The 27,067-nt window shown below is 46.4% G+C and overlaps 1 protein-coding gene across 1 annotated transcript in view; it reads left to right on the top strand.

The window, feature by feature from the left end:
- Positions 1–27,067, top strand: part of LOC121279061 (piezo-type mechanosensitive ion channel component 2-like) — a 1,076,252-nt gene that overhangs the window by 839,488 nt on the left and 209,697 nt on the right. Inside the window, exons 24-25 of the mRNA XM_041189919.1 lie at positions 17,503–17,707; positions 18,410–18,511. Of these exons, the coding sequence (XP_041045853.1) occupies positions 17,503–17,707; positions 18,410–18,511 (307 nt within the window). The remainder of the gene's footprint in view (positions 1–17,502; positions 17,708–18,409; positions 18,512–27,067) is intronic.

The raw sequence follows: 27,067 nt of genomic DNA, 5'->3' as shown, positions 1-27,067 counted from the left end.
TTCCTGTGCTGTACTTTTCTTTCTTCTTTGTTCTAACCCTCCTGCCCCTCACCTTGAACTTATGTCCCCTGGTAACTGACCAGCTGCTCCCTATCCACCCTGTCCATGCCCCTCATAATCTTTTACACCTCGATCAGGTCTTCTCTGCTCCATCGAAAACAACCCAAGTCTATCCAACCTCTCTTCATAACTTAAATGTTTCATCCCAGGCAACATCCTGGTGAACCTCCTCTGCACCTGCTCCAGTGCAATCACATCCTTCCTATAATGTGGTGACCAGAACGGCACACAGTACTCCACCTGTGGCTTCACCAAGGTTCTATACAACTCCAATATGACCTCCCTACTTTTGTATTCTATGCCTCGATTGATAAAGGCAAGTGTCCCATATGCCTTTTTCACCACCCTACTAACATGCCCTTCCGCCTTCAGAGATCTATGGACACACACGCTAAGGTCCCTTTGTTCCTCAGAACTTCCTAGTGTCAAGCTATTCATTGAATACTTCCTTGTAAAATGACTCCTTCTAAAATGTATCACCTCACACTTTTTAGGGTTAAATCCCATCTGGCACTTATCTGCCCATTTGACCATCCCATCTATATCTTCCTGTAGCCCAAGACACTCAACCTCACTATTAACCACCTGGCCAATCTTTGTGTCATCCGCAAGCTTACTAATCCTACCTTCCACCTAGTCATCTATGTCGTTTATATAAATGACAAATAATAGGGGACCCAGCATAGGTCCCTGTGGTACACCACTGGACACTGGCTTCCAGTCACTATAGCATCCTTCTGTCATCACCCTCTGCCTCCTACAACTAAGCCAATTTTGAATCCACCTTATCAAATTACCCTGTATCCCAGGTGCATTTGCCTTCTTGAAAAGTCTCCCATGTGGGACCTTGTCAAAGGCTTTGCTGATATTCATATAGACTACATCAACTGCACTACCCTCATCAACACACCTGGTCACCTCCTCGAAAAATTCAATCAAATTTGTTAGGCATGACCCCCGTCTGACAAAGCCATGCTGACTATCCCTGATCAAACATTGCCTCTCCAAGTGGAGATGGATTCTTTCCTTCAGAATTTCGTCCAATAGTTTCCCTACTACTGACATGAGACTCACTGGCCTATAGTTCCCTGGTTTAACTCTACAACCCTTCTTAAATAGCGGAACCACATTAGCTGTTCCCCAGTCCTCTGGTACCTCCCCTGTGGCCAGAGAGGAATTAAAAATTTGGGTCAGAGCCCCTGCGATCTCCTCCCTTGCCTCCTTCAGCAGTCTGGGACACAAATCATCCGGACCTGGAGTTTTGTCCACTTTTAAGCCTGCTAACACCTCCAATACCTTGTCACTCCCTATATCAAGTTGCTTAAGAAACCAAAGCCTGTCCACTTTCTCTAAGGCACAAATCAGCAGTGTGATGGAATACTCTCCACTTGCACCATCCTGACTTGGAACTATATCGCCGCTCCTTCATCGTCGCTGGGTTAAAACCCTGGAACTCCCTCGCCAACAGCACCGTGGGTGTAGCAAACATTCAAGAAGGTGGCTCACAACCAGCTCCCCAAGGCCAACCTGTGATGGGCAACAAATGCTGGCTTTGCCAGTGACATCCAAACCCCATGAATAAATAAAAGAAAACAATCGTGTGATTTGGACACGCTCCTGATTTCTCAAGCCCACTCATCCCCTTTCAGATTTCCCCTGCGTCTCACTGATACTTCCAGCATCTTCTCCATGATCACTTCCAGCGGCTCATCATCTGACTCAGAATTAGCAGGGCCTTTTGTCCAGCAGTCCTCCGAGTGCTGGAGACCTTGGCTTTCACTGATATCTCCTGCTGTGGATACATGTCTCTGCAGTGACCACCAGACTGTGGGTCCAAGCCTACATTAGATCTGTGATCTATGTGTATCAGGGCTGGTGGAGGCTGAAGGTGACTACTTTGATGGTTCTACAGGTGAGAAGTCCTCATTTTCTTCTGAGGTCCCACATGGGCTCGGGATGATTTCTAGAGGGGGAACTGGCCTCACTCTCTTACCCGTACCTGAAATGGAAAGAGAAGAGAATATGTGACTGCATAGCCTGCCTCCAACATAGCACAGTGCCTCACCCTCATGTTTCAATTGGCAGAGATTAAACGTGCTTCCTCACTGGATGTGTGGGGGAGGCTGACCTCACCAATAGCACGTGCATGGTCACTCTCCTCCCTTGCCGCCTTGGCAGCCCACTGTTAGTGTGGGGAGGGGCAGATTTTGGGCATGCACCCTCCCAACTTCTCCCTCTCACACCTGTTGTGTGCTGTCTTCTTCTGTGTAAAGATAGAAAGGTGGATTGTGAGCACGTCAGGTATTGGAGGAGGTCACGTGCTAATAATTCTGTGTGTGGAATCATTTCAGATTTGCATGAAGTGCGGTAGCCAAATCTTACCTGCTGGCCGCAATGGCGGCTTTTCACACCCTTTCGTCCCAAACACACCTTATTAATTATGCATTGCTGGGATACACGCCGTTTCCATGGTGGGTGGGCTCTCATTCGCCCGCCACGCCATCTTTTTGCCATTTCAGCATGCCAGACACGATATTTGAAGTCCAGCCGTACACACACCACTCAGTGCTTCGAGTCCACAACTGCTGCAAAGAAGACATGACTCTGAAAGGCAAAAAGACTGCAGCCTCCAGGTTCAGTGACGCATCCCTCGAGCGCCTTTTCAACACAGTGGAGGCTCACCATGATGTTCACTACCACCACCCTGGCCGCGGGATGGGCAGCATCCTCACTAATCTGGTTTGGGAGGCAGTAGCAGCGGTGGTCAATGCCAACATTCTTCAAAAGAGGACAGCCACCTAGTGCTGCAAGAGGATGAATGACCTCCTCTGTTCTGCCAGGTTAAGCCACTCTTCTCATCACTCTCAACCCTCATACAAACCCATCACGTATCCACAGGGATACTCTGAAAGTTCTGAAGAGGAGTCATATGGACTCGAAACGTTAACTCTGTCTTTCTCTTCACAGATGCTGTCAGACCTGCTGAGTTTGTCCAGCAATTTTTGTTTTTGTTTCATATTTCAAGCATCCGCAATATTTTGTTTTTAACATATCCACAGGGATCTCACACACCAGTTCAAGGGACATCACCATTCATTTTCTCACACACATCTTCATTGTCTTCATCCTGTCCATGGGACCACTCACCACCTACACATGCCAGGCATACTTATCATCAGGCCTGGCAGCCGTCCTGCTTACACTCTCTCCATCTCTATTCATGCAGGACAAGCAGGCACACAACAAGATGGAGAGGTCACAGACCGGTGGAGGAATACCTGAAATAAAGGTCCTCCCAGACTTTGAAACCAGAGCCATCCAGCTGGCTGGTGAGAATCTGGACTGGTCGTGTGCCGTGGTGAGGGCCGCGGTGCTGTACCAAGTGAGTATCCAACAGTGTAACATCCATCAGACAACCATACTGTGACTGATGTGTCCTGTTTCACAGGCCGCTGCCATGCACTAATTATCTCCCCTTGCTTCCGCAGGCATATCTGAGAAACAGCCAACGGAGTCCATGACGCAGGGCCTTCAATCAAGCCCTGAAAAAACCTTTGAAGAGGAATCTGGAGGCACCCTCCTTGAAGTCCTGTCACAGCACTCACCCACACCATCCACCAGCGCAGAGACACACACCTCGGTAGGGCTTAGCTTTACAGTAAACTCGGGATCACAATCTGGTGAGCATATCACACTGTCTGATCTCCAACAGGGACTTCCCAGGTGTCTGGCACTCAGAGGACTGCTGGAGGCAGAAATTTGCTAAGTCAAATCAGATGACAAGACTCTGGACTCAGTCATGTCACAGTTATTGGGGCTGCAAAGTCAAACTTGGCAACATCAAGGAGGGGTGTCCGCTGCATTCCTCAGATTGAAAGGCATGATGGAGGAGTCTGCCTTCAGGCTGAGCTGATAGCGCCAGCATGCCAATGCACTGAGGTCAACACTGGTAGGACAGTGTCTGCCATGGAGCCCTTGGTCCAGGACTCAATCGCTGACACCATAGATGGCCAGTATGTATGCAAGTGGGGTCCGGAGCAGTTCAATGTCACTCCACTTACCCCTTCTCTTCAAGGAGTCAGCCAGGGGCCCTTGCGCACCCATAGGGAGAAGGATCAGCAGGTGTAACCTCTTTAGCCATCCATCCAGGTGGCAGTGGCTTTGTGGTATTGTCACTGGACTAGTATTCCAGAGACCCAGTGTAATGCTCTGGGGACCTGGGTTCAAATCCCACCACAGCAGATGGTGAAATTTGAATTCAATAAAAATCTGGAAATAAAAGTCTAATGATGACCATGAAACCATTGCTGATTGTTGTAATAGCCCATCTGGTTCATTTGTCCTTTAATTTCCTTTAGCGAAGAAAATCTGCCGTCCTTACCTTGTCTGGCCTACATGTGACTCCAGACTCACAGCAATGTGGTTGACTCTTAAAAATGCTCTCTGAATGAGGGCAGTTAGGATTGGCAAAAATGCTGGCCTAGCCAGCGATACCCACATCTCATGAATGAATAAAAAAAACAACTCCAGGAGTGTTCGGCCCATCTGAACCCCCTCTTCCTGTGACTTCAGGAGCTCCAGCTGCATAGGCTGAGGAGGGCACCACTGCCAAACAACAGGACCCGGAAAACAGGCCACCCTCCAGGTCTGGCCCCTCCAGAGGACACCTGCCAAGATCATCATAGACATACAGTCAGCAGGCTGCCTCCTCATCTGCTGTAGATGATCGGGGAGCACCAAGACATAGCGGCAGTTATAGGAAAGTTAAGAAGATGTAGTTGCGCAGCCTGGGCACATGTGTTAATCACTTATACATACTGTTTACTATTGTCAATAAACTCCCAAGCATGTCTCCCTGTCTATGGCTCCTTGTTCTGATGAGCAGTGTTCGTGTCACGCAGATGTGAAGCCTTTCGGCACAAGATAAAGGCAGGTGTCTCAGTCCAAGGCCTCTTCCCTGTTCTGTGTACAGCCATCAGACCAAAGTGATGCTCCGGCCTCACACTCCCTGGGCACATTACTGATGCCTGCACCTCAACGATGCCTGTTATTGCTGCCAGAATGTTGTGGGCAGACGTCAGAGAGTACCACCATTCTCTCTCTGTGCTCTCGGCACCTTTAAGGTGGAGTTGGCCCCCATCTCTTCAGCATCTGTGACCCTGTGACACTGTGCTCCTGAAGGGGTCAGGCACTGAAGGTGGAAAAAGGATTAGATGCTTTTAAAGTTTCATGGCTCCGTCTCTATGATATGACCCTGATCACAGCACAAGCAAGCTGCCCTTGGCTAGACAGGAGTCAGACATTCTCAGGGGCTACGAAAAGTCCTATGGAGTATCCCCACTGCACGTCGTCATCATCCTCCTGCAATCGGGCGACTATTAGGGCCTCCATTGCGTCTCCATGACAGGAGCATTATCACAGAGGATATGTGCACTGCCATAGGCCAGACTGGAGTCAAACATTCATGGATGCATTGTGAGGATCTATGGTGGATCCTCACTACACGTTGTCATCATCTTCCACAAATTTAGCAGTTATGAGGGCCCCCCTGAGTGTGACTGCCTTGTCTGGCTAATGCGATGGCCTCATCCCTATCATAATCGCCATCGAGGACCTTCTCACCCTCACCCCCTTTGGCATCCTCCTCACCTGAGGAGACCTCCAGCTCCTCCTCAGCCAGCTCCTCTCCCCATTGCAGCGCCAGGTTGTAAAGGGCGCAGCAGAAGACAACAACATGTGACACCTTCTGTGGACTATATTGCAGGGCTCCACCAGACTGGCCCCGGCACCAGAACATCATTTTCAGCATCCCGTTGGTCCACTCCACCAAGTTGCGAGTTGCAGCATAAGCCTGGTTATACCTTCACTCTGCTGCAGTCTGAAGCCGCCGCACGGGTGTCATCAGCCACATCCTCTGCTTGTCCAAGAGGAGCCATCCTTGCAGCTTCTGTGGACCTTGGAAGATATCAGAGATCTGTGACTGACTGAGAACGTAGGAGTCATGGACACTCCCTTGAAACCGTGTGCGGACCTGCAGGATGCATTTGTAGCCGTCGCACATGCAGCGAATGGAATCCCTTGTGGCTGACATAATTGCGAAAGAGGTCTGAGTGCAGTCGATGGCACCCTGTACCTGTAGAAGACCCGAGATCTGGGAAAATTCTGTTGCCCTTGCATTCTGGCTGCCCTGGTCCTGGATGAAATACACAAAGTTGTGTGTCCTCGCGAATGTGGCATGTGTGACCTCATGGATGCATTGGTGGGTGGAGGCTTGTGATATCCCACAGAGATCACCCTTGGACCCCTGAAAGGAGTCACTGGCTTAGAAATTGAGCGCTGTGGTCACTTTCACGGCCACTGGCAATGGATGCCCCCCAAGTCCCCGTCGTGCCAAATCCTTCAGATGTGACCGACCAGTTCCCTAGACATGCTCCGTCTTTGGCAACACTGGTTTTCGGTCATCTGCAGGAATGAAAGGTGATGTCTTTGGATCCTGGGTCTAATAAGGCCCAAACCAGCAACAGCTTGCTGTGGCTCTTCGACTATGCGGGAGCCCCAGCCATCTCTTCTTCACGAGGGTTCTGCCCCTCCATCTGTGCAGCCAGGCACCTCAGTTGCTCCCTTCTTAGTCACCTTTGCTCTCTCACACCACGAGCCAGACAGCTAGTTCACCAGGCTCCATTATCCTGACATACTCCTCCTGCAGGATGAAAGAGAGAGAGGCATGAGCACTTGGCACGTCATAACATACAAGGCTATGGACCAAGTGCTGGTAAATGGGATTAGGTAGGTAGGTCAGGTGTTTCGCACATGTCGGTGCATACTCGATGGACCAAAGGGCCTCTTCTGCACTCTGTGATTCTGTGATTCTATGGGTTAGCATGGGTGTACTAAGAAGCCGTGTGGGTTAAATCTGAAGGCCACTTAATACATCCCGGAGAGTGCTGGCCACCACTTGGATGGCCAGAGATTCATGCACTGCATGGCTGCCCGAAAGTTCACCCACCTCCGACCCACTCTACCTGACAGATTGGCAGCAGCTTTGCCCATTGGACTGCATGCTGTGCTCTCAGTTCAGGTGCAAGCATTCTCCTAACCCTCGCTGCAAGGCTGCACTATTAGCTTGAACCATGGGGGAAACTGGTCCAAACTGGGATGATGACATTGCAAGGGGCTGTGAGTGCCTCCATCATTGACTGCTCCACAGCCAGATTTAGCAAGGAGATTGTACAATGTTCCCAGTCACCCAGCTGTTCTGCAGTCCACTAAAATGCTCATTACTTTGCAGTCTGTTACCAAGAGCTGAAAAACTCTGGAGCACTAGGTGGCACTTTGATGTCTCTGTATTGCTTGAGTGGGCAGAGAAACTAGAGACCCCTCTCCAATCATATCAATGTGGCTGTGCCTGAACTTCTGAGCTGCAGAGGAATGGTCACTTTATATAAGGTTTCCCTAATGTGTGGCTACTTCCCTTGCCTATTCCTCACAATCACGCACATGCTTGTGCTCTACCTTCAACTGCAGGGCAGCCCTTCCCCTCCTCAAAGCACCTCGACCCTGAGGCAGCCCTTGCCCTCCTCCAACATGCCTCAATCGCAGTGCAGCCATTGCCTCAACCCCCCACCACCAATGCACCTCAACCTTGACGTCCAACAGGTGACCTGGGCAAATGCTCTACAATGTTACTGGGTACTCACCTCCGAGTTCCCCTCAAAGTGCAGCCCGCCAAGTGCATGCTTTTTATATACTGTTGTAAAACATGTCGGTGTGCAAACACACAGATGTGGGTGGATGATCCAGCGGGGTGGGACAATTCTGGCAGGCAGGGTTTATAATGATATGCAGATGCATTACAGTAACGTTCCCAATGTCCAATGGCGGGAAACGCTGCCCACCATCAGCAGGCAGAGTGGATGATTGCAAACTGGTTTCATGACATCGTGAAACCAGTTTTTGGCCTTCTCGCCCTATTTTCCACTCACACCACTGAACATGCCCAATACCAGCGGGCACGGAAGATTCTGCCCTGTGGCTTATAGGTGACCTTGTGACTCTCCAAAGCCTGTCCACCATGTACAAGGGGTTTGAGGGCATACTGTTCATCTGCATGGACAAGCGTACCACCACACTGAGGAAGCTGGACACCATGCAAGATTACGCAAGCCATTTGACTGACACCCCATTCAACATTGAGTCCCTCCACCACTGACCGATTGGCAGCTGTAAGTATGCCATATGAAAGATGCACTGCTGCTGGCCCCCAAGGCTAGTTCGGTGGACCCCCTCCAGATCCGTAGGCTCCAGCAGCAAGCAGGACAAGAGCAACGGAGGCATGGCCGTCAGCAGCACCTGCCGGTTGCCCTCTACTACAACCCCCTTGCACCCTCACAATGGCTGTGCTTTCAGTGTGGCTGTTTCAGCTACCAGCAGTTGCCTCTCTACCAGTGGACCAAATGAATTGCAGTGGGGAAATGAGGCAGCACCCCAGCATCTTGTGAAGGACTTTTAGGGATGGACAGCACAGATGCCGGCCTTGACATCGATGTCCACGCTCTATGAGTCATTCAAAGACTGATGAAATGAGTGTGGAGAGCAGAGGTTCACTTACCCTGGCGGTGCGGATTAGATCGTTCATTTGTTTCCTGCACTGCAGGGCTGTCCTCCTCTGTACAGCTGTGGCATTGACCACCCTGGCACTCTCCTCCCAGGCAGGTGTGGTGAGTCAGATGGGTCTCCCTAGGAAAGAGGACATCAGTCCTATCCTCCAGGGCCTGGAGGAGAGTCTCCACTAAAGTGTTGCTGAACCTTGGTGCCAGTGCCTGCTGGTTTCTGGAGGACATGTCAGTATTGCAGAGTCCAGGTGGAATGCATGAATAAATGTCCAGGTGTGTTTAAATATAGCATCTGGCAGTGTCGGTGGGGCACATGCCTTCCTGCCTGCCCCACCACGTGATTCAGCATCAAACCACCGGCTGCATAATTACTGAGGTTAGCAGCACAAGATTTGGCATGCTCAGCCACCCTGTTCTCTGGTGGGAGTCCCTCCAGGTTCTTGCTCCTGCCACCAGACTTAGGTCTGGAGCAGAAAATCCTGACTTCTATCTTCCTGCAATTCAGTCCTCCTTTGCATCTTTCATTTCTGTGTTCTACCATTGATGGTGCTACCATGCATCTGTCTGTGCCCAAAGCTTAGGAGTTCCCTACCTAAATCTCTGTGCTTCTCTTTCTCACCCTCTTTCTTTAAGACACTTATTGACATCTATCTTTTTACCATGCTTTTGTTCAGCTGTCCTATTATCTCCTTATGTCTTAACATTTGAAAATAATTCTGTTAAGTGACTACGGGCATTTTGCTGTTAAAGTTGCTACATAATTGCAGGTTCCTTCTGGTCTTAGTTTTTGGTTAGCAATCAGAAGTAGGAATCAGTCATTCTCATGCAGCTACGTCCTTTCTTAAATCAGGACACCAAAACTGTACACAACACTCTAGATGTGGTCTCACCAATACCCTATACAACTGTAGCAAAACACCCCTTGTTCTATTCCCTTTGCAATAAAAAGCAACATTGCATATGCCTTCCCAATCACACGTGCCTGCATACTTTCTTTTTGTGATTCATGTACCAAGACACCCAGATCCGTCTGTACCTCAGAGTTCTGCAATCTCTCTCCATTTAAATAATATGTTTTTTTTAAGTCTTCCTTCCAAAGTGGAAAGTGCCAATTTTCCCACATTATATTCCATATGCTAAATTTTTTCCCACTCACTTAACCTATCTATACCTCTTTGCAGACCCTATATGACTTCTTCACAACTTTCTTTCCTACCAATGCGTCATCAGCAAATTTAGCAACCATATATTTGGTCCCATCGTCCAAGTCGTTAATATAGATTGTAAATAGTTGAGGTGCCAGCACTGATCCCTATGGCACTCCACTTGTTCTTTCTTGTCAAACTGAAAAAGACCCATTTATGTCTACTCTGTTTCCTTCAAGCTAACTAATCCTCTATCCATGCTAATATGTTAACCCCTACAACCATGAGCTTTTATTTTGTGCAATAACCTGTGATGTGGCACCTTCTCAAATGCTTCCTGAAAATCTAAGTCAGCCACATCCACGGGTTCCCCTTTATGCACATTGCTTGCCACTTTCTCAAAGAACTCTAAAAATTAGTCAGTCATGATTTCCCTTTCATGAAACAATGTTGATTCTACCTGATTGCATTGAGATTTTCTAAGTGCCCCACTATAACCTCCTTAATAATAGATTCCAGCATTTTTCCTTTGGCAGATTTTAAATTAACTGGCCTGTAGTTTCTCATTTTCTGTCTCCCTCCTATCTTGAACAAAGTTACATTTGCTATTTTTCTTAATCAATTTATAATTAATAAACACTGCTACTCCCAATAACCTTTGATACTGCTAGTAAACCTTAATACAGCTAATAAAACCTTACACTTACTAATGAATTACATGTGTTTTGAAGATAAATGAGTAAAATATTCACCAACCAATCACACTGTTTTCCTGAGATGTCACACTTTGATTTCCCTGCGATGTCACACTTTAATTTCCCTCAGAATGCAGCCGCTCCGCTCTGGAACCACAGACTGGACTGGAGTGGATAACTTTTCTAGGTGCTGCTGACTGCCTGCAGATCCTCTTTTTGCCTGCTCTTCAAGGTCCGGCTTATGGCCTCCGGGTCCTCATTTCGCCCGCTCTTCTAGGTGCGGACATGGAACAGGTTAGGGGAATGTCCATTCCCAAAACAAGTAAGGAAAAGAGGAGAAAATACACCATAGCAGACAACACGTGTGGAGATCACAAAGGGAATAGCAGTGAAATTCATGCAGGGTTAACCACTGATAAGCAAGATGAAACAGACCAATTTTTAAAATTTGAAGAGTGATGTAATTGATACAAAACCAGAATTCCTACAGGAGGTTAAAAGTTGGCAAAAATCCAATTACAGCCTATTAGCCTCCTAGAAATCAGATTTGTACACGTACTTAGGGTTGGAGCTAATAAATTCACAGGTTATAGATGTGGACAGCGAGAGGTTAAAACTGATCCAAGCTGACTGGGCTAGCAATCTGAAAAAATTGCATGTTAAAAGCTTCTGTGCTAAACAGTATGAAGGCAGACCAGTGAGAAGCACAGAATAGCCCTCCAGGTAACCAAGAGAAGCTTGGTTGCTACCAGCAAAAGGGAACTGGATAATTATCTGAAGAGGAAAGATTTTACTGGGATACAGGGCAAAGGTAAGTAGTGGGACTAGCTGAGTTGTGTTGCAGAGAACTGACATAAAGACAATGTGCTGAATGGTCTCCTCCTGTGCTATAACCATTTTATGATTCTAGTATAGATACATTCAAGAAACTTGACAAATGCATGAGCAAGACAGAAGCAGAAGGTTACCCGGATTGTGTGATCAAGAAGGGTGGAAGGACGCTTGTGTGGAACATAAACACCAACATAGATGTGGTGGGCCAAATGGCCTGTTTCTGTTCTGCAAATTCAATGTGCAGCTGCCAGTAGAGAATACAAACACTATATCGCGTTTCACATCCCCAAGCCTTCACAGCCAAGGATTAATGTAAATCACTTTTCCACCACCACTTCTCCCACACACTCTCTCACACACCCCACCCCACCAAAACTCTCTCTCCCCCACTTCCTCACAATCTCTCTCCCCCATCCCCTTACATACTCGTTTCCTGCCAGCCCCTCACACTTTCTATCTCCCAACCTCAACACTTTCCTACCACCCCTCCAACACTCTCTCTCCCCCCACCTCCTCACACTCTCTCCCCCCACCTGCTCACACACCACTTCCCCCAACCCCTCACTCTCTCTCTCCCCCACCCCCTCATACACAGTCTGTGCCACAGTCTCCAGTCACTCACTTACTCAGATGCCAGTGGGCCCCGCCTCTCCAGCTGCCTTGCGCTCTGTTCAGGCTCCCCTGAGCCCACTGCGCCAGCTGTCTCACACTCTGCTTGGGCTCCCCGGGCCCTGCCACCCCAGCTGCTCTGTAGGCCTTGGAACTAACTTTCAAATCTTACCTTCCACTCCCTGTTGCTTATCCAAACAGATTGGTTTCTCTCTGCATTTTGCAGGAAGGAACCAGCGTGTGATTGGATGAGCAGCTTTACAGCATTTATCAAATATGTGTTACTTGAATGTCCAACAAGTTTGGTGGGCCACATTGAATTGGACAAGTCTGCTTTTAATGGAAGCTGCCAGAGCAGCATTCTGGTGTGCTCCAGCAGCACTACACCACTGCAGCCAGGTAAACCAACCAAACCCCTTAAATGATATTTAATCTGGAGCTACAGCAAGGAATAGGCACAGGGTTTCTGACAAAATTATCTGTCATGCCTACCACCAAAAAAATAAAGCAACTTCAGAACCCTGATGCCAGTCTAATCTTTTCAAATGAAGGCAGGTTTTATTTGTAACCAACCACCTGAAACGGAAAAACCAATGTAAGAAAATGTTATCAGGGCCCAACACAGTTTAGGATTGTTGGCTCCAGGACACCCTGGTCCACTCCTCCATCACCCCCTACACTTCAACCCCCTCCCACGGCACCTTCCCATGCAACCTCAGAAGGTGCAACACCTGCCCCTTTACCTCCCCCCTCCTCACCGTCCAAGGGCCCAGCGCTTCACTTACACCTCCCTCAATTTAGTCTACTGCATTCACTGCTCCCAATGTGGCCTCCTCTACATTGGGGAGACCAAACGCAGACTGGGTGACTGCTTTGTGGAGCACCTTCGGTCTGTCCACAAGCATGACCCAGACCTCCCTGTCAACACACCACCCTGCTCTCATGCCCACATGTCTGTCCTTGGCCTGCTGCATTGTTCCAGTGAAGCTCAATGCAAACTGGAGGAACAGCACCTCACCTTCCGATTAGGCACTTGACAGCCTTCTGGACTTAACATTGACTTCAACAACTTCAGATCATGAACTGTCTCCTCCATCCCCACCCCCTTTCCGGCCCCCCCTTTCCGGTCCCCCCTTTTCCAATAATTTTTTTAATATATTTTTCTTTTCCCACCTATTTTTAAATTTATTTCGATCTTTCATTTTATGTCCACCTTTTAGCCCATTTCAATCCTTTCCCCCTGCCCCACCCCCGCTAGGGCTATCTGTCATTTGCTTGTCCTGCTTTCTACCCTTAATGTCACCTTGAGCACATTTCTTAGATAATATCACCACTGTCAACACCCTTTGTCCTTTTGTCTATGACATCTTTGGCAATCTCTTCTTTGCCTCCATCTATCACTAGCCCTCTATCCACTTCTACCTGTCCCACCCCTCCTCAACCAGCTTATACTTCACCTCATTTCTATATTTCCTTAGTTCTGATGAAGAGTCATGCGGACTTGAAACATTAACTGTGTTCCTCTCCGCAGATGCTGTCAGACCTGCTGAGTTTTTCCAGCTATTTTTGTTTTTGTTACAGTTTAGGGTCATCTGGGTGTTACAATCCCAGCTGATGTTAACACTGGGCAAATCAGATTCTAGAACGAAACCTGGCTTGATAGATCCTAACTTTTATTTTTCATTTAGGAACCGTGGAAGTAAGTTACTGAACAAATTCACAGAAGTCTGCTGATGAACTTTTAACACAAAGAATAAAACATATTAATCAAGAAAAATGAACTATATTACACCAGACAAAAAGGTTGAAAAGGTCTCAATACAAGCATAAGAACATGATTCAAATATTCACTATTCCTTCACCCCAGCTATATCTTTACAGACGCATACAAATTTGGAAAGATAAAACAATTTAACATGGCCAGGATTTTCTGGTCCTGTCATGGGTGGGACCTGCAGTGGGTGAGGCAGCTCCCCAGCCAGAAGTCCATTAACTTGCGATGGGACTGGAAGATTGCAGCAGAGGGCGGATGTGGAAAATCTTGCTGCATATCTATCTTATACACTAATATTCAGGGTAAGTATACAGTACATTTGAACCAACTGCCAAACTCTGGACAGACACTCCACGCTCCAAAGTAAATGACAGCTGTGACCAAAGCAGATTCTATGGATTTCTTAGCAACCCACCCAGATGCTTGTTACACCGTGAGCCAACCGGTCTCACTGAAACTCTGTCTTTCTCACAAGGGTTTCCAATCTCCACGTTTGAAGAATTCGCCTTAGAATTCTCTCCCAAAAGTTGCTCCCAGTCAGACAGCTTCAACAAGAATCCAATTTCAATCTCGCCTTCTGAGATTCCTTTCCTCTGGATCGCCACGTACACTCAAGCTTCACCTCCAAGCACATTTTCAGATCTTTGGCCGTGCCAAGCAGTACACTACTACTTCAAAGGGTACCTTTGTCCTTCTGGCCTGCAGAATGAAGTCAACAACCTTTGGCTGTGCTCTCAGATCTTCAGGGCTTCAAGGCCACTTTGCTTCAAGTCTACTCCCCACAGCTCTTCCTTTGTTCCTTTCTCTCAACTTTACTTAACAGGATTTGTTTCTGATCTCTGCCCTTGTCCCTTACCAGGGACTGTCTTCTGGGACCTCTTTTTGCCCATGCCCTTGTTTGGGACCTTCTTCTTGGTTTGGGACCTTCTCCCTGTCCCCCTGTGTTCTGCTCCCTGGTACACCTATGCAGTGGCGCTCCTTTTCAGGCCACCTGACCTGCAGTTTTGCACTGCTTCACTTTTCTACTTTTTCTTTTGCACATGTGCGCAGGGCCAGTTTCTGGCTGAAGAACATAAAAATGGTTGAACTGCATATGTTTGGCCATCTCTTGGCCGGCACATGCACAGGAGACATGCAACTGGAAATAGATTGGAACTGCACATGTATGGCCAGTTCCCAGCCAGCACATGCGCAGAAGTTCTGAGGCCAGCTGGGAACTGGAGTTCCCGAACTCCAACTCCGATTTAAACTTAAGGTAAGATTTTTTCCCCCTTTTAAAATCACATGGATATCCACACCGCAGTAGAGCAAAACAGTTGCAATTTGAGTAAGAGAGTGAATGGGAGTGAATATGTTTTTAAAAATGTTTTTAGTACCTTGTAATGAAATGAGAGTGAATCTCATTTTATTCCTTGTGATTCAGGGGCGTCACGAGGAAAAGCCCCTTTATTTCTGAAAATATGATTTTTCAACTTTCAACTGACTGGAAATTTTGCATCTTGAAATGAGACAGAACAAACTACTTAAAAATGCAAGGCCACCTTCCAAGATGAAGGTGATAAACAAACATTTTGCCCTCCTGGGGTTGCGAAAAGGGAGACATTTCCTATACTTGAAAGACCCATTGAAGCTTGTTACTGTCTAAGGAAGAGACATTATATTTAAAGTGCAGGATATTGAAACAATGGCTGCCATGGACAAACTCACCCAAAACCCCATGGAAATGCACAATGGGTGAAGTATAATAGACCAGTCTGCAGCCGCTGCAGAGAGATTGCAAGAAAGGCTTCAGCAGAAGAGACATGCTGAAAGCTCTCTCTCTCCCTCTCCCTCTCTTTCTTTTTGAACAAGTGTATTACCCTGTTCAGAAGCCAACATAACTAGAAATTTACCAACGAACCAAGATGTTGTAATAACTGCAACAACTTCTAAATCTGACCACATCCACGACACCAGCTAATCCGAATATGCCGCAACGTTTAAAAATCTACACCTCAAGGGCAATCAAAGGACACTTATATGCTTTATATGCTTTTAACTTTCTCATTGAAATCCAACTTCCCTTATCTCTTATACCTGTTTTTGTGTGTATATGTGTCTGTGTGTGTGGGCCTGGATGACTGAATGAGGGCTGAAAGTTTGATGTCATGATTTTAATATTTTTCCTTGGGTTTAATGGTTAATAAATTTGCACTTTCACTCAAGAAAACATAATTTGACTGGTTCCTTATTGCTCACTGCATAATTAATTAAATACATTTGGATTCAGAAACGGGCATATGCTCATCAAAAAGAAACTCAAACCTTTGTTGTGACTAATCGACGAGGTTGAATAGAAGGGAGCCAGTTCACTACTCCTCACCTGATCATTATACTACTTAGTTAATCACTTGTTTCCCATGAGCAGGTCACATGTCAACCAGACCTGGTCTGTGTTGCAAATCATCCCCTTTTATTTTGCTTAGCTGTACAACACAAAACATCCCCGCTTTTTCGCTGCATACTTCATACCTTTGTAAACTGTAATGCTTCTGTGTTGTGTTTTGTTTTACAAAATTAATCAAGATTCTAAGGTATCTCAGATCAAATGGATTCTGCTGCTGTAAACTCATCTGCAGTGAGTGTAGCAGAAAACTGGTCTGGAAATCTTTCTAACAGTAAGAGTTATGAATCTGTATGGAAAACCTCCACTACACTTAAGACCATCCAGTAAAATGGCAATGGAACAGTTGCAGGAAGGTGTCATTAAAAAAAAAAGCATCGCACTTCACTTAAAAATGACCAGGAGTAAAGTCAAGGTTTTAGGTGCCTCTCTAGTCATAGAATGATGTATAAATCTTTCTGTTTGTGATCAGAACTTGGTGAATGTCCATAACTCTCTGCAGCTATTTCACGTTCTTTGCACTCTTGCCATGCAACGGAAGCAAGCTGCCGATATCATACCGGTGCTGAACTACACAATGTGAGCTGTCAAACTGCCGATCAGATCTCAGCAGGGTAGACCTACCTCATGTCATAGCCACAGATCAGGGGCAGCTGGTCAATCAGATGGGGTCACAGAAATACAACTCAGAATCATATGGTTCAGAAAATATTTGCTTGAGTCCCAGGCCCCCGAGGGTCTGGGCCCCAGTGTTTTGGACTTTGTATACCCCCCTCACCCAGGCCCTGCTGGTAGGTGTCTTTCCTTCAGCAGCCACTGCCTCCTTGGCAGTGCTGCTGAGCAAAAGAGCTACCAACCTCTGATTGGCTGGCAGATCTCAGTAGGTGGAACATCCGCCTTCAGTGTCCTGATCCTGGGGAAAGGCACGCCACTAGCCTCTCAACTGCCTGATTGGCTCATGGTTTGGTGAGCAATGTGGGTCTCTTGCCAGCTCTCCAGCTAGCAGGTGAGACCCCCCTGCTGCCTTCACATGATTCTGCCCATTGTGTTTTTATTATTATAGGAACTCTTCTATCAACATGCATAATTATCTCTGCCAATCCAGTCTCCACCATGTGGTGATAACAGCACTCATTAAGGGAGCAATTCACCTTCATTTCACCCATTTTTTAAACATACAGCAAATAAAAGCTTACCAAAATTGGATTGTAACCTTTGCCCAATCTGTACACAAAATCTGGCTTTTTTAATAAATGGTTTATTTTAAACAAAATGTAAATGTCAAAAACTGAATTCAGAATTTCTTGTTCTTGACTCTCTGCTTACTACTTCAGTTTAAAGGTACTCTTTCTTGACTAATACCCTTTCTGTTTGTTCATATTTCCCACAGATATGTTTTTTGATGACTGTCAATGTAATTGGTCAACGGATGGATCTGTATGCCATGCTTCATGCTTTTTGGTTATTTGCATTACTCTACCGACGCCGCAGAAAAGCCATTGCAGAACTCTGGCCGAAGTACTGCTGTTTCCTAGCATGCATTTTGACCTTTCAGTACCTACTTTGTATTGGAATCCCACCGGCTGCCTGTAAAGGTACATGTGCTGCATGCTTTAAATTATTATAATTAATATCAGTAAATTTAAATTTTTTCGGTTGAAGATATTGCTAACCCCAAAAATTTTGAGAATAGTGGCCTGATCTTTCTTTGATTTAATTTCGATATCATATACCCTGTGTCACTTTGGCACCAAACAGTAATTAAAAGTCAGTTGTCAGGGGTCAATATTTGTTGAATAGAAATTAATATGATTGACTTTGATGAAAATGAGAACACATCATAATCTTCATCTATACTCATATTTTTAGTATTTATTTAAATGCACAAATTCTGTTTATGCTGGCGCAGTTGGACTTACACTGAGACGTTTGCTCAATTACTAGTGTGCACCATTCAACTGCTGTGATCGTTTCTCTTCCAACACTTACTATTAGCTGCAAAGTTACAGCTCTATGAAGAGGTCATAGTCAGTTTGGAGGGATATAGGTTTCCCTTTAAATATGAAACAGACTTGCTGTTGAGTTTTGCTTTAAAATAATATAATTTGAAACAGGAGAACCATGGAACATGTTGGGCAAAAATTCACAGCTGAAGTAGCAATGATGTCATTTATGTCAGCTCTGTCTTTCTGATTGTAATCAGTGATTATTAATAAAAATGAAATGTAGACGGATCTGTTTCATTGTCCAAATAAATACTAATCGATACATGTCACAGTACTTTTATTGTATTGCAGAGTATCCATGGAGATATGCAAGTGCCAAAATCAACTCAAACTTTATTAAGTGGTTGTACTTTCCAGACTTCATCACAAATCCAAATCCAATGTTCCTTATCTGTGAGTACAGGGAATTTATTGAATATCATTAGTATTAGGGACCAAATTCAAAAATATGACATAAATCTGGTTGGTGTTACTTGTGCTCAGTCTTGCTGGTGTTTTCTAATATACATATTGCTTTTGTTTAATAGCTTCTTTTTTGCATTCATACATAATCTGCTTTTACACATGATGATAAAATCCAAAATTCAACTCTTTGAATAAATATTTTTAAATGCTTATTGTGCAAATGCTGGGTTAAAGTTATGTTTAACAGATCCACTGCTATTCCGTAGCAAAGTAGTGAACCAAATGATCATAGCTTTAATATTCTTTTCACAATGTTGAAAATATTCATAATAGGTTATCATGGTATTGTATCATAAAATAGTGTAAATCTGATCAAGTACAACCATCTTTTATTAATCATAGAGGCTAAATCTAAGCCACCTCAACTATCCCAAATTCCAATTAATTCCAAATTGGCAAACTGACAATCACTCAGTAGAAGTTTATTTTACTTCTATTAGCCGCAATTACTTTGTAAGACACACTTTATATTTAAATATTTCTGCACTAGTTGTGGAAATTGAAATTTTTACTTTTTCAATAACTGAAATAATTCAGTAGTATTCATATAACAGAACTGAGAACTGCATGTTAAATGAAATATTAATGATTGGGGATATCTAGCAACAATTTCCTTAACAGCCTAACATTAGCTCTTTTAATAAATTTCTCTTCCCTATAATTTAGAAACTTTCGGCGGAATGGTCCCAGGTTTGCACTAAGTGCAGTATCGGGCAGGTAAAATAACGTTTTACAGGTTTTTCAAAACCTGCCTCATTACTTATGCATTCCCGGGAAACACGCTGTTTCAATGGTGGACGGGCTCTCATTCGCCCGCCACATTGCCTCGCCAATTCATCACACCGGGCACCATCTAAAGTGCAACTGTGCGCACACATCTCAGTGCTGCATGGAGAGCAAAAAAACTGCAGCCCCCAAATTCAACAACACATCACAGGAATGACTTTTGGATGCCGTGGAGACCCATCACGATGCCCTCTGCCCCCACTCTGGCCGCAGGACGGCAGTGGCCTGACCAACCAGGCTTGGGAGGCAGTGACAGCTGTGGTCAGTGCCAACACCCTTCATAAGAGGACAACCACCCAGTGTCGCAAGAGAATGAATGATCTCCTCCTTTTCGCCAGGGTAAGTTACTATTCTCACTCTCAACTCACACACTCTCAAATTCATCACACCTTCACAGGGATCTCACTAACTGCTGGTTCAAGGGACATCACCATTCACTCTCTCATACACATCTTCATTGTCCTCATCCCATCCATGGAACAACTCACCACCCACACATGCCAGGCATACTTATCACCTGGCTTGGCAAGTGTCCTGCTTACAAACTCTCCATCTTTGTACATGCAGGACAAGCTGGCACACAACAACAGGGAGAGGTAACAGACCAGTGGAGGAATGCCTGAACTCAAGGTCCTCACAGACTTTGAAAAGAGAGCCATCCAGCTGGCCGGCGATGATCTGGACCAGTCCTGTGCTGATGGTAAGGGCGGGGGTGCTCCATTAAGTGAGGGTCCAGCAATGCAACACCCATCAGATAAACATTCTGTGATGATGTGTCCTGTTTCACAGGCCGCTGCCATGCACTAATTATCTCTCCTTGCTTCCACAGGCACATCTGGGAAACAACCAATGGAATCCGTGACTCAGGGCTCCATTCAAGCCCCGAAGAAACCTCTGAAGAGGAATCTGAAGGTACCCTCGTTGAAGTCCCGTCACAGCATTCATCCTCACCCTCCAGCAGCGCAAAGACACACATCTCAGTAGGATCTGGCTTTAGAATACCCTCAGGACCACAATCTGGTGAGTACATCACACTGTCTGACCCGCAGCAGGTGGCAGCAGGGACTTACCAGGTGCCCGGCACTCAGAGGACTGCTGGAGGCCAGAGATTTGCTGCGCCCGAGTCAGATGACGAGGCTCTGGACTCAGTCATGTCACAGTTGCTGGAGCTGCCAAGGCAAGCTCAGGAACATCAAGAAGGAATGTCTGCTGCACTCCTCAGATTGCAAGGCACGATGAAGGAGTCCATCCGCCTTCAGGCTGAGGTGATAGCGCCAGCATGCCAATGCACTGAGGTCAGCACTGGTAGGATGACGGCCGCAATGGAGACCTTGGTCCAGGATGTCGCTCCAGCACTGCTGCAGGGGCTCAATTCCATCGCTGATTCCATAGTTGGCCTCCAACAGTGTGTATGCGAGAGGGGAACAGGGCAGCTTGATCTCACTCCAGCTACCCCTTCTCCTCAAGGAGTTAGCCAGGTGCCCTTGGGGATACCTGGATGCATAGAGAGCAGGTGTACACCCTGGGGCTATCCATCAAGGTGACTCTGGGAGTGTCCAACCCATCTGAATCCTCTCTCCCTTGACCTTAGCAGCTCCAGCTCCACAGGAGAGTGCCATTGCAACACAGCAGGACCCTGGAAGCCGGTCGGGGCCCTCCAAGTCTTGGCCCTCCAGAAGATGCCCTCCAAGGTTACCACAGACAGGGCATAGCAGTCAGCAGGCTGTCTCCACCTCTGCTGTGGATGTTCGGGGAGCACCGAGAGGTAACGGCAGGGTAAGGAATGTTAAGAAGATGTAACGATTTTGGAGCAAAACAATTAAACTAAATTAACAAAATTAGGATAAATCAAACACAGCCCCTAATTCAGGTCAGCTGTAAAACTAAGGACAAGGTTTAAAGGAAACTTACAAACTTTAAACCAAAATGTGATTAAGGGGGTCAATAAAACACCCCAATCCCCGTGGTGCCCACCAAGCATGGAAGGCCTCAAGAGTGCCAGCAGACACCGCGTGCTCCCTCTTCAGGGACACCCAGCCGCGAACGTAGCCGCGGAAGTTAAGAAGATGTAACTCTTTCGAGTACAAACACGTTTCCATCTGTTCCTATTCAGATGAAGTTACATTGTTTCATAGTTTGCCATTGTGAGATTTGAACTCTTGATCTTGGGGTTACAAGCCCAGTACCATAACCACTTGGCTATTTAGGCCAAGCCGTTAAGAAGATGTAACTCTTTTGAGTACAAACACGTTTCCATCTGTTCCTATTCAGATGAAGTTACATTGTTTCATAGTTTGCCATTGTGAGATTTGAACTCTTGATCTTGGGGTTACAAACCCAGTAACTCTTTCAAGTACAAACCTGTTTTCATCTGTTTCAGATGAAGTTACATTGTTTTGCCATTGTGAGATTTGAACTCTTGATCTTGGGGTTGCAAGCCCAGTACCATAACCACTTGGCTATTTAGGGCAAGCCATCAGGTAGTTGTATTTTAAATGTAACTCTTTCGAGTACAAACACGTTTCCATCTGTTCCTATTCAGATGAAGTTACATTGTTTCATAGTTTGCAATTGTGAGATTTGAACTCTTGATAATCTTTTAAAAGAAGATGTAACTCTTTCGAGTACAAACCCGTTTCCATCTGTTCCTTTTCAGATGAAGTTATATTGTTTCATAGTTTGCCATTGTGAGATTTGAACTCTTGATAATCTTTTAAATGAAAACCAAATCAACAAAATTGGGATAAATCAGGCACAGCCCCTAATTCAGGTCAGCTGTAAAACCAAGAACAAAGTTTAAAGGAAACTTACAAACTTTAAATCAAAATGTGATTAAAGGGGTCAACAAAACACCCCAGTCCCCGCGGTGCCCACCGAGCACGGAAGGCCTCGAGAGTGCCAGCAGACACCACGTGCTCCTTCTCCAGGGACATCCGGCAGCGAACGTAGCCGCGGAAGAGAGACAAACAATCGGGCGGGACTCCCCCGTCAATCGCCCGCTGCCTGGACCTGTTAATGGCCAACTTGGCCAGGCCCAGGAGCAGGTTCACGAGGAGGTCCTCCTCCTTCCCGACCCCCTTCCGCACCGGGTGCCCATAGATCAGGAGCGTGGGGCTGAAGTGCAAACAAAACATCAATAAAAGGTTTTTCAAATAACTAAAAAGGGAGTGCAGCCTACAACACCCTATGAAGATGTAACTCTCTCGAGTACAAACACATGTCCATCTGTTCCTATTCAGATGAAGTTACATTGTTTCATAGTTTGCCATTGTGAGATTTGAACTCTTGATCTTGGGGTTACAAGCCCAGTACCATAACCACTTGGCTATTTAGGGCAAGCCATCAGGTAGTTGTATTTTAAATGTAACTCTTTCGAGTACAAACACGTTTCCATCTGTTCCTATTCAGATGAAGTTACATTGTTTCATAGTTTGCAATTGTGAGATTTGAACTCTTGATAATCTTTTAAAAGAAGATGTAACTCTTTCGAGTACAAACCCATTTCCATCTGTTCCTTTTCAGATGAAGTTATATTATTTCATAGTTTGCCATTGTGAGATCTGAACTCTTGATCTTGGGGTTACAAGCCCAGTACCATAACGACTTGGCTATTTAGGCCAAGCACCATTGTGAGATTTGAACTCTTGAACTTGGGGTTACAAACCCAATAACTCTTTCGAGTACAAACCCGTTTCCATCTGTTTCAGATGAAGTTACATTGTTTCCCATTGTGAGATTTGAACTCTTGATCTTGGGGTTACAAACCCAGTACCATAACCACTTGGCTATTTAGGCCAAGCCATTAAGGAGATGTAACTCTTTCGAGTACAAACCCATTTCCATCTGTTTCTATTCAGATGAAGTTACATTGTTGCATAGTTTGCCATGGGGAGATTTGAACTCTTGATCTTGGGGTTACAAACCCAGTACCATAACCACTTGGCTATTGAGGCCAAGCCATTAAGAAGATGTAACTCTTTTGAGTTAAAACCAATAAAACCAAGTTAACAAAATTGGGATAAATCAGGCACAGCCCCTAATTCAGGTCAGCTGTAAAACCAAGAACAAAGTTTAAAGGAAACTTACAAACTTTAAATCAAAATGTGATTAAAGGGGTCAACAAAACACCCCAGTCCCCGCGGTGCCCACTGGGCACAGAAGGCCTCGAGGGTGCCAGCAGACACCACGTGCTCCCTCTCCAGGGACATCCGGCCGCGAACGTAGCCGCGGAAGAGGGATAAACAATCGGGCGGGACTCCCCCATCGATCACCCACTGCCTGGGCCTGTTAATGGCCAACTTGGCCAGGCCCAGGAGCAGGTTCACGAGGAGGTCCTCCTCCTTCCCAACCCCCTTCCGCATTGGGTGCCCACTCTTGATCTTGGGGTTGCAAGCCCAGTACCATAACCGCTTGGCTATTTTTAGGCCAAGCTTAACACATTTTCCATCTGTTTCAGATGAAGTTACATTGTTTCATAGTTTGCCATGGTGAGATTTGAACTCTGGATCTTGGGGTTACAAGCCCAGTACCATAACCACTTGGCTATTGAGGCCGAGCCATTAAGAAGATGTAACTCTTTCGAGTACAAACCCGTTTCCATCTGTTTCAGATGAAGTTACATTGTTTTATAGTTCGCTATTGTGAGATTTGAACTCTTGATAATCTTTTAAATGAAAACCAAATCAACAAAATTGGGATAAATCAGGCACAGCCCCTAATTCAGGTCAGCTGTAAAACCAAGAACAAAGTTTAAAGGAAACTTACAAACTTTAAATCAAAATGTGATTAAAGGGGTCAACAAAACACTCCAGTCCCCACCGGGCACGGAAGGCCTTGAGAGTGCCAGCAGACACCGCATGCTCCCTCTCCAGGGACATCCGGCTGCAAACGTAGCCGCGGAAGAGGGATAAACAGTCGGGCAGGACTCCCCCATCGATCGTACCTGTTAATGGCCAAGCCCAGGAGTAGGTTCACCAGGAGATCCTCCTCCTTCCCAACCCCCTTCTGCATCGGTTGCCCACTCTTGATCTTGCAAGCCCAGTACCATAACCACTTGGCTATTTTTAGGCCAAGCTTAATACATTTCCCATCTGTTTCAGATGAAGTTACATTGTTTCATAGTTTGCCATTGTGAGATTTGAACTCTTGATCTTGGGGTTATAAACCCAGTACCATAACCACTTGGCTATTGAGGCCAAGCTATTACGCAGATGTAGTTGCACAGCCTGGGCACAGGTATTAATCACTTGTGCATACTGTTCACTATTGTCAATAAATTCACAAGAGTGTCTCCCTACCTGTGGCTATTGGTTCTGATGAGCAGTGTTTGTGTCACTCAGATGTGAAATCTTTCTGCACAAAATAAAGGTAGGTGTCTCAGTTCAGGGTCTCTTTGCTGTGCTTTGTGCAGTCTTCAGACCAAAGTGATGGTCCAGCCTCACACTCCCTGGACACATTACTGATGCCTGCACCTCGACGGTGCTTGTCATCGCTGCCAAAATGTTATGGGCAGGTGTCAGAGAGCGCTGTAATTCTCTCTGTATGCTTACAGCACCTTTAAGGTGGTGCTGGCCCCCATCTCTTCAGCATCTGTGACCAGTGACTCTGTGCTCCTGAAGGGGTCAGGTGCTGAAGACAGGCAAAGGATCAGATGCTTCTAAAGTTTCGCGGCTGCATCTCAATGATATGACTGATATGACTGATCACAGAGCGCAAGAGAGCTGCCCTCGGCCAGACAGGAGTCAGACATTCTCAGAGGCTAAATGAAAATCTATCGAGGTCCTCACTGCATGTTGTCATCGCCCTCCTATAATTGAGCGATTAGGGCCTCCACTGTGTCTTCATGACAGGTGCATTATCACAGAGGGTATGCACACTGCTATAAGCCAGGCTGGAGTCAAACATTCAGAGATGCAATGTGAGGATCTATGGAGTCTCCTTACTGCATGTCATCATCATCCTCCACAAATCTAGCAGCTATGAGGACCTACTGCACGCGCCTACCTCTTCTGGTCAGTGCGAGGGTCTCATCACCGTCATTGTTGCCTTCGAGGACCTCCTCACCCTCATCCCCTGTCGGGATCCTCCTCATCCGAGGAGACCTCCAGCTCCTCCATCTCCTCAAAGCTCCACCAGACAGGTCCAGGCACCAGAAACTTATTTTCAGCATTCCAATGGTCTGCTTTGCCAAGTTGCAGCATGAGCCTCCGCTCTGGTACAGTCTGAGGCTGCCACAGGGGTGTCATCAGCCATAGCCTCTGCAGGTAGCCCTTGTCCCCAATGAGCCACCCCTGCAGCCTCTGTGGACCTTGGAATACGCCAGGGATCTGTGACCAACTGAGAATGTGGGAGTCATGCACACTCCCTGGAAACTGTGCACAGACCTGCAAGTTGCATTTGTAGTATTCGCACACTAGCTGAACATTCAGCAAATGGAATCCCTTGCGGTTGATGTAGTTGACCACATGTTTTAATGGAGACCTGAGTGCCATGTGAGTGCAGTTGATGGCACCCTGTACTTGTGGGAAACCCAAGATCTGGACAATTCCAATCACTGTTGCATCCTGGCTGCCCTAGTCCTGGGCAAAATGCACAAAGTTGTGTGCCCTTGCAAAGATGGCATCCATGACCTCATGGATGCATTGGTGGATGGAGGCTTGTGATATCCTACAGAGGTCACCTGTGGAGCCCTGAAAAGTGCCACTCGTGTAGAAATTGAGTGTCGCTGTCACTTTCACAGCCACTGGTAGTAGATGCCCTCCATGTCCTCATGCGCCAGATCCTGCAGCAGGTGGCACATGTGACTGACCAGTTCCCTAGACATTTGGCGATACTGATTCTCGGTCATCTGCAAGAATTAAAGGCGGTGTTTATAGACCCTGGCTGTTGCTAAACGTTAACCAGCAACGTCTCACTGTGACTCTTCGACAGCATGTGTAAGAGCCCCAACCACCCTTTCTTCCTGAGGGTGCTGCATCTCCCTCTGCTCAGCCAGGCACATCAGTCATTCTCTTTCCAGTCATCTTTGCTCTCTGTATGCCAAGAGGCATACAGCTAGTTCACCAGGCTCCATGATCCTGATGTACTCCTCCTGCAGGATGAAAGAGAGACGCATGTGTGTATTAAGAACTTGTCTTGGCTAAGTCTGAAGGCTCCTTAATGCATTGCGGGGAGCGCTGGCCACCACTTGGATGGCCAAACATTACTGTACTGCATGGCTGCCTGAAAGCCCACCCGCCACTGCCTCACTCCACCTGACCAATTGGTGGCAGCTTTGCCCATTGGACTGCACGCTGTGCTCTCAGCTCATATGCAGGCATTCTCCTAACCCATGCTGCAAGGCTGCACCGTTAGCTAGAACCATGGAGGAGACTGGTCCAAACTGGGATGCTGACATTGCAAGAGGCTGTGAATGCCTCCACTAGTGACAGCTTCATGGCCAGCTTTAGCAAGGAGATTGTACAACGTGCTCAGTCGTCCAACTGTTCTGCATTCAACTAAAACGCTTATTACTTTGCAGTCAGTGCTCAAGGTGTGAAAAGCTCTGGAGCACTTGGTGGCTCTTTGATGCCTCTGCATTGCTTGAGTGGGCAGATAAGCTGGAAGCTCGACTCCAGTCATATCAATGCCTGTGCCTGAACTGTCTCAGTTGTAGAGGAATGGTCACTTTATATAAGGTGTCCGTAATGCGTGACCCCT

Source organism: Carcharodon carcharias, chromosome 6 (assembly GCF_017639515.1).
Source record: "Carcharodon carcharias isolate sCarCar2 chromosome 6, sCarCar2.pri, whole genome shotgun sequence".
Lineage (NCBI taxonomy): Eukaryota > Metazoa > Chordata > Chondrichthyes > Lamniformes > Lamnidae > Carcharodon > Carcharodon carcharias.
The sequence above is the reverse complement of the archived record's forward strand: the minus strand, read 5'-3'. Positions and strand labels throughout refer to the sequence as shown.